Raw genomic sequence first — 12,577 nt, forward strand, 5'->3', positions numbered from 1 at the left:
GGTCAGGACATAAGACTTTATCATGTGCAGTGATTCTGTTTAACAAATTTGATTTAATGCATTGCTTTTGAGGATCCCTTCTCTGTTTACAGTGAACTTCCTTGTTTTATCTTAGCTGCTTTGAAGTCTGTGCTCTTGATCTGCTTGACCTTCCAGTCTCATTCCTTCGCCTGGAAGTCACTTTATTTTTACTATCACGGAACAGTATGGAAGTACTAGTCATGACATATTTCTCAGCTTGAAACAGGTCATCTTGGATGTGCTAAAAAAAGCTTTAAATTTGACTTGCTGTTTGTAACAGTAAGTTCTTATTTACTACGGAGTTGCTCTGCTGCTTACTGTTTAACACTATTTGACACTGCTTTGCTGGAGACTTAAGGATGTTGAGATTGAATGGGGAGTTAACAGAAGGCGGAAACTGTATATTGGCAGAAGTGTTGGACAAAGAGGTCACGGACTTGGTTTATCAGTTCAAGAATGAATCCTGAATTCCTGTAGTTGGTCAGGGAGATGTGGGACTTTAGAGAAGGGGGGTGTGGGCAGCTGGTTTGATCATTCAAATTACAGTTTGAAATTCAAGTCAACCTAGACGTGCACAATTAGTAAAATGAAGCTGTTCTTTTAACTATGAAAGGTTTAGCTATGAATCTGTAAGCTTTCGGATTTGAAAACTATTAAACAATATAAAGATACAAAACAATACTCAGCCTGGGAATTTCATCCATGAATTCAAGGTAAATTGAAGACTCGAGCAAAGGCTGATCACCCTGCTTTTCTCATACTTGTTGGCACTTAAGTAGTCTCTTCAAAGTTACAACCTGTCCTGCCTACTAAACTGTACAATACACTGTTCAATTTCATAGTGCTGGTCTTAAGTTTCCAAAGCACTATTCACTAAGGAACTTTCTATAGTGTGGTAAATGGGTATATACTCGAATTTTTACAGCTGTTATAGTGGTATCCTTTTTTGCATGACTTCGTTAATGTTCAGTCATTGTGACATTGGCTTACACTTGCTTGGCTTTTTCATAGTCAGTTGACATCCTAATTCCTAGCATGAGAATTAGTAACCCTTTTTATCCCCTAACTTATTTTCAGCATATCCCTCCTTCTGTCCCTCCAATCTCCCCCAAGTATTCAATAAAACACTCATTAAGATTTATGTAATTTGTAAAGAAGTAAATAATTGTTGGCCTCACTTCTGAAAAATGCTTAGCCCATGTTAAATAATTGAACAATTCTAGTGCCACGTCTGAATTTTTAGGGCCCTTCAGCTTTTTGCAATACTTTCACAATTTTTATTCCTACTGTGTAGACTGGCAGTGCTCTACTGAAATGCTCTTCATTTTTTACAGTTTATTGCAAGTTCCACTGCATCATACAAATTCGATTCACTCATGTCTAGCTGTTTGTGGATTCAAACTCATAAGAACCATGCCATTACCAGTAAATCTGCAGCATTTTAACAAGCTTTTTTTCTTTGTTTACAGATCCGAGTGGTGAATGCATTTCGTAGCTCCTTGTACGAGGGGCTAGAGAAACCTGAGACACGAAGTTCAATTCACAATTTTATGACGCATCCTGAGTTTAGAATAGAAGACTCCGAACCTCATATTCCCCTTATTGATGATACTGATGCTGAAGATGATGCGCCAACAAAACGCAATTCTACTCCCCCACCCTCTCCCAATAAAAATAACAATGCGGTTGACAGTGGAATTCACCTTACAACAGACATGAACAAGTCTGCTACCTCTTCATCCCCAGGAAGCCCACTACATAGTTTGGAAACATCACTCTGATTGTAAGCTGAATGTTAACACACTAGCTGCTTTGTAAAGAAATTGAAACTGGGTCTCTTCACACATTATGATGGACAAGATGATATTCTTGTCTTGGACTTCAACAGAAGACACACTTGTACGAATGTAGATTTATTTTTTTAAAAAAAGCTTTCTGCCAGACTGGAGGGTGCTTTTCTGGGGGTGGGAGTAATAATGAACTCTGACAGATAAACAGTAACTCGGCATAAGTGACCTGTGGATCATCTGTTGTACTTAAGAATGATCCTGAAGAGTGTGTTAGCAGAGCTTTAGTTTATCATGATCCTTTTCTGAGGGGAAGGCTGGGAAGGTCAAGGAGGCCCTGGATCATTGAATTGATACTTTAATTTCTGCTGTTGGCTGTTAATAATTTGGATTATTTATGTTTATAAATGATACAGATCTGTTTACAAGGTTTGTAGATACTTTTTTGTTCCTGTTCATAGATGGGAAGCTTCCTTATAAATGATGCAGAGAAGAAAACAAAAGAAAACAAAAAAATAAAAAAACAACAAAAAAAAAACTAGTCCTTCAAATACTGCTGTATTTTCAGGAAAAGGGTGTTTCTATTGAAACTGTACTAAATTTTGCCTGCAATTTACCTTGTTAAATATTGTAGATAAATTGCTACTACTAATAGCCAAATAGATAACACTAATGCTTTGTAAAAACATGAGCAGTGGTGTTCTAATGAAGTTATGGCCTCTGTCCTAATTAGTTTCTTAAATACATTTACTACTTAATGGTTTTGAAACAACTGTTTAATTTTTAAAAATTTTGAGAAACTTAATGAATAACTTTTGTTCAGAACTTAGGATTGTTTAATGCAGGACATCAATATGTGATGGAACTTGCTTGAAATATTTCTGTTATCTCGGGCAAAATGGATTAAATCAAAATACATCAGAATCTTAGTCCTTTGTTTTTGTCTAATCATGTTAGTTTAGTGCTGTCTTGGTGAACTGTGAGTGGAACTGTGATTTTTTTCTAATCTATAGAATCCTTCATGCAGCATGAGGGCTGTTGGCATTTTGAAAGGTTGTTAGTGGGTAGCATACATGTTCTCCTTTTTGTTTTTGAAACTTGTTTGTAAACATGAATAAATCTGCCCTTTTGTTAAAATAAAATTGCAGCAATGGTTTCTTACAGATCTTTTTTTCTCAGCTCCTTCACTGGAAGTATGGAAAAGTACTCTTCTGTATTACTGGTTAACTTTAAACTGCAATTTCAAGATGGTAACAGCCCCACTCCAGATAGTGCTTTGGGTAAATGGAATCATGGCGGCTGCTTCCAGAATGAATGTGTAAGCTAAGATACTCAAAAGTCTTCACTGAACAAAAGGACACTCCTTGAGAATGAATAGGTCTGCCTGAAATTCCGAGACTTCCTGTGAGTACTGTGTAATAAATGTATCCCTGACAATTTAAGTGAGGGGAAACTGAGAACTGACATATAGCATGCGTGAAATGCACCAGAACTGACAGACTAGAGATTGACTGAAGAAGTTACGGTCTGCCTCAACTGTGTTGTTCAAAGACCAAAAGATGATCGAACAGGACTTGATCTGGCACTTTCTCATGCTTTCTAGGTCTAATACTGCTTAGAAGAGCAACAGAAGGGAGGAGTCGTAAACTTTTTTTCCCAGTTCTGTATTCTTTGAAATAGCGAGTGAATTTTTTTTGTCAAATAATCCAGAATTTTTAAAGGAGTCCCTTCAAAGGAGTGCAGGAATTAAGTTGGTAATGAGGAAGGCGATAATAGCAGAGCAATCTGCAGAAATTAGCAGATTGGGAAGCTCAAGCAAATCTTTCCCTTGTGGTGGGATACATTCATGCTTGAGTTTGTCCTTTAGAGGCTAATGTTCAACCTGTAGCACTGTATCTGACTGTCAACCACTCCTGAATTCAGTCTTTTCTATTGTACTTCAGTAAATACACTGAATTTTAGGCAATGGGTGGGGGGGTTTGCACTTGACACTTTGTATAGTAATTTTTCCCATGTGTTTCTAGCACTTTTCTTACATCATAGTTCTTATCTAGAGTGCTTGGTAGGGGGATCAGTTTTTATATAAGCTGTTCACTCTCTACTACAAAAGTTGGATAAGCACTGGTTTAAAATGAGAATTTTCTTTAGCCATGAAATACACTGCCATGTGAAAAAGTATCTTCATTTAACTTCATTAATGAGTAATAATTTGACTTCATTTGAAAAACAGACTTAAATTTTTCCCTCTCTAGATGTGGTCATGACTGCATGTTATCTTTTTTGGAATAAAATTTACACTTAAGCCTTTTGCTGGGGGCTGGGAGGGTGAATGTAGGCTTTGTACATCAGTAGTCCCTCTTGATTCTGTTAACATCAGTGTGCTGTTCCTACAGGAAAATTTCCTTATAGAAATGAGGAAAAGTTGTTTTAAGAGGGGGTATGTTTTCTTCGTCATCTCAAGAAATCATAACGTTGCCTAGATTATTAAGTGGTTTTCACTAAGGTCATGAGGCCTTCATTGCCTTTCTGGTTGTAAGGTTTACTTGTCTTTCTTCTTGTAATTGAAATAAATAAAAGTGCTGTTCATCTCAGTCTGTATGGGGACTGAAATTCTTGAATGTCAGTATAGTACTGATTTAAACCTGAAATGCATGCCAATTCTATAAAATAGCTCTTGCTACAACTTTAAGCTCATTCGCTTTCAAGAGGTCATGGTATATATGGTATACATGGTCAAGTAATAGCAACTTTGAACATAAGCTCAGTTCTAGACTGACTGCTGTTTTAAGTGGCTGAAAATGCTGTTTCCTGGGTAGGATGTCTGTTATAGTTGTGTATAAGGCAAATGTTAGGACACCTCATCTTGGCTTTGAAGGAGAGATGAAACTTGTCATATAAGAGCACTCATTTTTTCCATATTGGTCTTAACAGGAAGAGGAAAATGCTGCATCATAGAGTAGTCTGTAGAGAATAATGCAAACAAATGCCTTAATGCCAAACCAATGGGTAAATGCAGAGTTTGCAGCAAGTATAAGCAGACAAAAAATATAAACTAACATACTCAGTGACTTTCTAAGAATAACAGGAAGTTTTCCAATGGGTTTTGAAGTAAGGAAGCAAGTGTAATATTCATGGAAGGATAATTTGTGTATGGCTGACTGTATTGGGAAGTTATTCCAAAGGCCTGATAAGTTCACTTGCTACTGCTAGTAGTTTCAGCCTCTGCAGAGCTCTAGAATAATCCAGATCATACTAAGAATTACATGAATTAAAGCAGAACAATTGTACAATTATTAGGCTGAAAAGGGTTCCTTGGCTTGCCCCTACTAGAAGACAGTGGAAATTAACCCTTGGAAAAATAACTAGCAGGAGTATTTCTGGGAATTAACAGCTTTTGGTGGAAGTGGACATTCTGGAATACTGGAAGATCACCGGACATCTCATATTCTGGTGTAGTGACAAATGTCAATCCATATGTGAAGCAGTAGTTGCTCACTGAAATGGAAGTATGCATCCTGTATCCCTCTGCGTCATTGTAAAGCTAGTAGTAGCATCTAACTATTCGGAATATCTTCATTGGCTTTCCTAGGCTGCCTCTCTTGCAGGGCATGAAGCTGAAGTAAGCTGGAAGACTATGACCATACAGAAAACTTACAATGTCTTCCTCCTTGGCAAAGGCACAATCTTGGCATTGCCCTATGACAACTGCTAAGGCACAGAATGAATATGGCTTTTCATATTTTAAAGTTTTCAGTCTCTTGCAGAGAATCAGAGTGTATAGTTCAAATGCTTTGTGTGAAAAGCCTCCTAAAACTTCTGATTTAGAGTACAACAAAAATCCAAAGCCACCCTACAAGTAAACCCTAGAAGACTTGTTTGTTATCTTTGACAATTTCGGTTGTACAAATACGGGATTTAACTTGATCTTCTCAGTCTACCACAAGTTGTTTGCTCTGATAGCTGAAGGTATGAAGCCTCTTCAGTTATGACCTAAGGTAGTCTCAAGATCTCAGGAAGGTAAGCCTCTATTTGGCTGATGTTTGTGGGGAAATCCATAGCTTATTTTGTATACTGTGCTGGCAGCTACTGCATAGTGTTTTGTGCTATGTACTTCAGGAGAGAATCTGCAAAATGAACTTTACAACATTCTATCCTTGTCATAGGACCTGTCGAAGGATACATGAGTCAGGCACAGATTACATGAAATAGGAAATTCTCTGAACTGATATTTTGGTAGGAAACAATAGGATTTGCTTTTGGACAACACTGCTTTAAAGATGGAAGGTATATCTTTACTCACTTGCCATGTATTTCTCATTAATATTCTGATCAGGGCAACGATTTAATTAATTGAGAACCATCATCTAAAAAGCACTCAAATTAATGTTTTTAAATAAAAAAAAATACTCTGGAAAAGGTAGTTTCTGTCAAACTTAAATTAAAAAAAAATGGGTTATTACTAGCTTTTTTTCCTTTTGCCAAATCAATTAGGCTCTGTTCTAATAAACCTAGCAGTATATAGACATGACCTAAAATATCTCCTTCCTTTCTTCTCCCTTCCATTCTGACAAGGGCGATTATAGGGAATCAGTGAAGGTGCAACTGTGGATTTGTCTCCTTTTTCATCTTTCTGTCCTGACTTTTGATCTTCTCTTCTACTTTCTACTTCAAGATCTCACCCACTGTCAGTAAACACATTGGAAAATTGCTGTGCAATGTGGCCTTTGCTGTTTTTAGTGAAGGGTCCTTAATCTGCTTCTTCCACTCTTTAGTTGGTGTGAAGGCTTGAAGGATTAGGTTTTAGACTAAGAATGAACATAGAAGGAGCAGTAGAGAATGAACATTTAAGACCGAATGATTCCCCCAGATAGTTTGTAAAAAACCCTTTACCTAGCTGGGACCTTGATGTTCATTCATAACTCTGAGCCTGCTTATATGAAAGCACTTTGGTATATAGACATGGTTCTGCTCTACATTGTGGTACTTTTGTCATGTTTCAAGATGTACAGAATGCTGAGAATTGGGGTAACACTTTCAATTTTAAGCCTTGGGTAGGAAATCATTTTGTCTTGCCAGGTATATCTTGAAGATCCACTTCTAAAGACCTAAAGGCAGGGCTTTTGAAAATATGCATAAAAGGCCTACGAGGACTTAATAGGCAAAATACATGTGAAGGCCTTGTATGGTAGCCAGCTGATATAACTTCTGTTTGAACAAGCATAGTGATCCTGACCTGCAGCCCCTGTACACAGAGGAGTGATCAATCCACAACTGAATTAACATAAGCAGTCACAGGCTGTGCTGCACTGCACAGATTCCCCTGCTCAACAGCCCCTCTTGCTCTCCACCACCCTACCCCAAGAACAAGCCTTAAGCTCTTCAGTGGTATAGGGCTCTATTTGGCCACAATTGTGCATGTGTGATGGGTGGAATCACAGGAGGGAGCAAAACTCTTCTCAGTGGTGCCCACTGACAGGAGAAGAGGCAACAGGCACAAGTGACAGCATGTGAAACTGCCTGAACACGGGAAAATACACAGAGAGGTTATGGAGTCTCCATCCTTGGAGATGCTCAGAACCCAACTAGACACAGCTCTGAGCAACCTGCAGTAGCTGATGCTGCTTTTAGCGGGGCTTGCAGAGGCCCCTGCCAGCCTTGGCCATTCTGTAATCCTGAAATTCTTGAGGAGGAGGTGTAATTCTATAGGGTTTTTCCATTAGCTTCATGGATATTATTTGTATACTTAAATGGAATTCAACAAAGAAATCAGTCACTGGAATGATCAAACCTGAGCCAAAGCAAGAAAGAAACTGACAGTTTCCTTTCACTTACCTTAAACTGACCTTACCAATGGGCTTGCTGATACCTGCCTGCTGTAATGCTTCATGTGACAGCTAGTTCTTTCCATACATCTTGTCAAAAGAGCTCTTCTATGAGTTGCTCTGATCTACAGCACTGAAAGATGCTACCATTTAAAAAGTACTCCCAAAATTATATGATTAAATATAAGCAAGCTTACCTGTCTTGTTTTTTATCTAAAATGCTACAACTTTCAGGCTTTAAGTTACTGCATGCAAGATGATGTCCTGTGCGTGCTGGCCCATAGGGTTACAAGACAGGGACTTGTTATCTGAAATGTCACTAGTGCCTTTGATCTTTTTTTGAAAGATGGGGCCATTAAGGGCAAAAGAAATGGGATAGCATAAGTGCATGGAAGAAAACTTGCTGTGCCCATTCCTCTGTAGAAGCATCTTTTATTAAACAGAAGCGTGCATTTTTGTTTATTCTAGCAGCTCTTTTTCATATCATCTTCTTACAAGTTGAAAAGAAACTAAAAATAATTAAAATTTTGCCCTATGATTAATGTAAGTAACACAAAGCTTGGTGCAAATAGTGCTCTTTACAGTTCATACAGTTGTTCTCTAGTGAGTTGAACTTAAGCTAACATCTAATCTTGAAGCCTTCAGTGGTGATATTTTTAAATTTCAGAGATGGTCAGGATTAAGTTACTGGTCATGAATAAAAAACTCATTGTAGGAAGCTTCAGATGCCTTGGCATTTTGGTTTCTTACTTCCAGTGAATCTTAGTAAAGATCAGTGAAGCTTAAACTGTACTTGAGCTTTTCTCATCTCCTGTTACATGAGAAACCTGCAGGAGAAATAACACAGAGCTTAGGTTTTACTGTTCAGTGCTGAACTGCATAGATTTTGTGAGGCTTCTAATCCCTGCCATTCCCCTCCTTCCTGAGTTTATCCCATCACAGTGCAATGCAGTTCTGCAGGCAGCTGTCTGAGGAGATTTCTGAGCTGTGAAGAGGAATACTGGGTAAAATCAGTATTCAAATGTTACATGTAACAGCTTATTCAGTTATTCTTTTGTGCAGATGGGAGACTATTCAGCAGAAAATAACTCTTTAGTGAGGAAAATTCACAGCCTTTTTGTCTTTGCAGGCATTAAAGGAATGATACTTCATGAAATAATATGAAACTCCATGAAGTTCTACTGCTTTGAGCAGGAGTTTGTGTTAGGTGACTTCCTGAGCCTTTTTCCAACCTGAATCATCCTGTGATCCTATTTTTAAACTGCCTTCAATGGGTAACTAAATTTTGCTTATGCCTTGTAACATTTGTGTTTTATACTACAAGCCAGGCATGCTTAGCCACTGCCAAGTAATAGTCTGTAATTCATAGGGAAGCCTGAAGATTTTAACATGATCTCCAGAAAGCTATGCTGCAGACGTGTGGAAAGCAGCTGCTCCTTAAGGAAGAAGAGGATTTCTCATCATTCTGTTATTTGTCTCTTTCAGGTCTATAAAGAATAAAAGTTGTAGCTATTCCTAAGGAAAATTAAAAACTAGCTTATTTGGAGATTTGTGTGGTTTCACTGCCCTGCTCTCTACTTAGGAATCTGCTTCTTCTTCTCAAAGTTACTGTGGGTTTTTTTCTGGTTTTATGAATTTAAGATCAGTTACTAAAAAACGATTCTCTTGCAGCTGTATGAAGTTAATGAAATCTATATTATTGTTCTAGTGGATCAAGAACAAAGAGCACTGAAAACATACTTTTCAGTCATAGAAGACTATAATTTACATGGAATTGATAAACTGACTTTTCTTCTTACCTTAGTTCATGGAGCAGTGGTGTTACAGGCTTCTACCTAAGTTTTAGAATTGCGTAAAGTATCAGTGAGATTAAATGAAATGCAGTGCCAGTTCTGCTGTTACATACAAATGCTCCCTCTTTTGCCTTGAGTTCCAGAAATACTTTGCTATACTTAGAGAACTCAGTGTTATATCAGGTTTGGATTCTCTTTTTAATGGTTCTCTCATAATTGCCTATAAAACTTTTAATGCTAATGTAGGAAGCCTAACATTATGAAACTGTCATTCTGATCTTAAAAACTGTGTAACAGGAAAAAGCTTCTGTCAAAGAGTCCACGTATAAGCTGTATAGTAAAACTAGCTGGCTCACTGACCAAATGTTAATGTGAGATGATTCAAACAGAAATTCAATATTCTAACTATTGAAAAAACAGCTAGATTTATGCAAAACAGTTGTCACGGCCTTTTTTTGTTAGATAAAGCACATTGCTTTTGAAACTAAAACAGATTTAAAATAATGATATTTAGAGGATGTGAGGGAGTGCCTACAACACTAAGTTTCAATATGCTGTGTTTTAGCTCCCTACCTTAAAGGTGCAGAATTTTTTTTTAATTTTCTTCTGTAGAACCAGTATATTGCAGCATGTTTAATTTCAAATGCATTAACGTTTCAATAAAAAATAAACAAAACTCAACAGCAGGAGGTTAAAAGTACTTGGAGCTGCCATTTTTAAAGAGCTTGGGATAGCAGGAGTGCCTAAGCAATTCTGCAGGCATGTCAGTACTTCAATATAGTTGTTATAGTTTTAAATCTTACTGACTTCAGTCTTTTTCAAAAGGGCCACAAACAGTCCAAGTCTGAATATCAACTAAATGATCAAGTGTCATTTTGATACCAATGAAGAAGTGCTACAGGCTTTTTGATCACTGGATGAGGAGTTGAGCTGATAAAATGCTACTTCAGAACACTACTTTACATTGCTTTCCTCGTTACTGTCCCTGAAGGCAGTCAGCATAACCAATAGACCCCTCATGTTTGTTTTCCAAACTCATGCTTCATCTCTGACAATCATTGTCAAAAAGATTGGAATGCTGGAACATACTCATGCATACTATCATAAAACCAATGTGAAACATTGCACTTGGAATTGATCCAAGTCCAACAGTTAAGCCATAGATAGCTATTTCCAAACTGACTATGTTTGGGATATTGCCAAATACAACAGAAGTGCTCTTGTGGCTTCCTTGCATTGCTTCAATCTTGGAAGGTTTGATGGTTGTAGTGTAGCTCAGAAATCAGGCCTTTGAGGAAACTTCATGGAAAAATATATTTAAGTACTAACCACCTTAATAAAATTATACAGCTCAAGAGGTTTGCTTTTGTGTTATGAAGAATGATTTGTTATTTTTCTGTTCATGCTTGTTGTTGCTGATACTCTACCATCTCCAGGCTTTTGAACAAGCTTTGACACCTGCCAAGGAGGATCAGCTGGTGTTGGGGATCTCTTTTGCTATCCCAGTGGAAAGCATGGACAAGTTGCAACTTGTTAAATATCTATACAGTCAGCCTTAGCTTTCCAGCAAAACTGTTCCTGTTCTGAGCAAACTGCTTGGTCTAGTTGCAGGGGGATGTGATCAGTTTGCAACTGAGCTTTTCACACAGTGGGATTGTAGTGCCTGATGCTGGCTCAGGTTACCTCCTCTGCTCTGCTCCTCTCTTCTTGCACAATCCCTTCTCTTATGCCATGTCAACAGCTTCTGTGACAGCCTTGTCAACCACACCAGAACTGCTTCTGGGTAAACTGCTGCTGCAAGCTGATGCTTATGGAATGCTATGGCTGCATTAGCTGTTCTCTGCATAGCAAAACTCTAGCAGAAAGGTGCTCCCCCTGTGACTTCTAGTGCCTTAGTCTAGAGGTGGAGGAAAGAACAGCTAAAGAACTGCAGATGAAGGGAGTTAAGGAGGAGTTAAAAGGGGAGAGTGGAAAGAAAAGCGTGAGCAGCAAGGAGGTTGCTGAAAACTTTTAGGGAAGAAAAGCAGGGTAACAGGGTAGGAGTGAAAGGAGGAAAAAGAATGAATATGCAGGTTGAAAAGCTCATCTCTCAAAGCAGATTCATCCAGCTTGAGGCACTAATGTCAAGAGTGCTACAAACTATGCCCTCTATCACTTCATACTATTGCTTGAGTATTTCAGTTACCTTCTTGTTTTGGTTGGGAGGAGATTCACTGTGCTGTGAATCTGAATACCAAAATTTGACACACACTATGGATTCTAGGATTTCACATTAAGTGATGATAGGTTTGAGGGAGTGTAACAAGACTAGAACACCAAATATTCTTGGTAAACTGATGTAAGAAACCTAATCTAGTGGTTTTTTTATTTAAAATACCAAAGTTAAATGTGGATAACATAATTAGGTGGTGTATCACAGTAGAGTGTGCCTTTTTGCAAGCGTTCATATATTTTTGGTGAAGACATAAGTTTCACGATCATATTGAATACTAAGGCAGAAAAACTTCCTTGCAGCAGGAGTGATCTTGAAGGCAGCTTTTGTAGCAAGCATGTAGGACCCTTTTCTGATAACTGTGAAAATCAAAAAACAGTGTCTGTTTTATGGTTGCAAGAACAAGCTTTTTATACTAACAACAGGCTATGTTCTTCATAATGAAAATCTGGTTAAAGATGAATTTTCTTAAACTAGACTGAAAGTAGCCAGCAAACAATTTCTAAGTAAGAATTAGGGCAAAAATATAAGGATTACACAGAGTAAATTAGGTGCGATCATCTGCCTTCTGATTATTTTAGCATGAGTTTAATATTTTGTCTCCATCAGAAAGATTGTGTGGTGTGAAAATACTTGTTAGGTTGCAGCCTCATAGCATACTGAAGGAAAACTGCCTGGGTTAGTTCTGAATGGGCAGAAGCCATCAGAGTATGCTTCCTGGGCAATTCCTGTTACTGCATCTGCAAAAGCTGTGGTGCCCAGGTATTCCTACTATCTCTGAAAGGCAATTGCAGTGATGTGCTGCATATCTTGTCTGCTATGTGGCCCTGTTGACTCTCCCCGCAGCTGGGACCAGTCTCCACAGTACCTGAATTGCTAATTGCCACTGTAAAACACCCTGGGGAATTGCAACTGGATTGTGATGGATATTCCCAATATAGT

General features: G+C 38.1%; 1 protein-coding gene across 8 annotated transcripts in view; it reads left to right on the top strand.

Annotated features, from left to right (window-relative positions):
• ATP2B1 (ATPase plasma membrane Ca2+ transporting 1) overlaps positions 1-4,399 on the top strand; it is a 62,462-nt gene extending 58,063 nt beyond the window's left edge. For all 8 annotated transcript variants that reach the window (XM_027732946.2, XM_027732949.2, XM_027732943.2 and 5 more), the window contains one exon: positions 1,491-4,399. In XM_027732946.2, the coding sequence (XP_027588747.1) occupies positions 1,491-1,802 (312 nt within the window). In that variant the 3' untranslated portion in view covers positions 1,803-4,399. The remainder of the gene's footprint in view (positions 1-1,490) is intronic.
• Positions 4,400-12,577: the final 8,178 nt, after the last annotated feature.

Source organism: Pipra filicauda, unplaced genomic scaffold, assembly GCF_003945595.2.
Source record: "Pipra filicauda isolate LSUMZ 115617 unplaced genomic scaffold, ASM394559v2 scaffold54_size4384275_pilon, whole genome shotgun sequence".
In the NCBI taxonomy this organism is placed as follows: Eukaryota; Metazoa; Chordata; class Aves; order Passeriformes; family Pipridae; genus Pipra; species Pipra filicauda.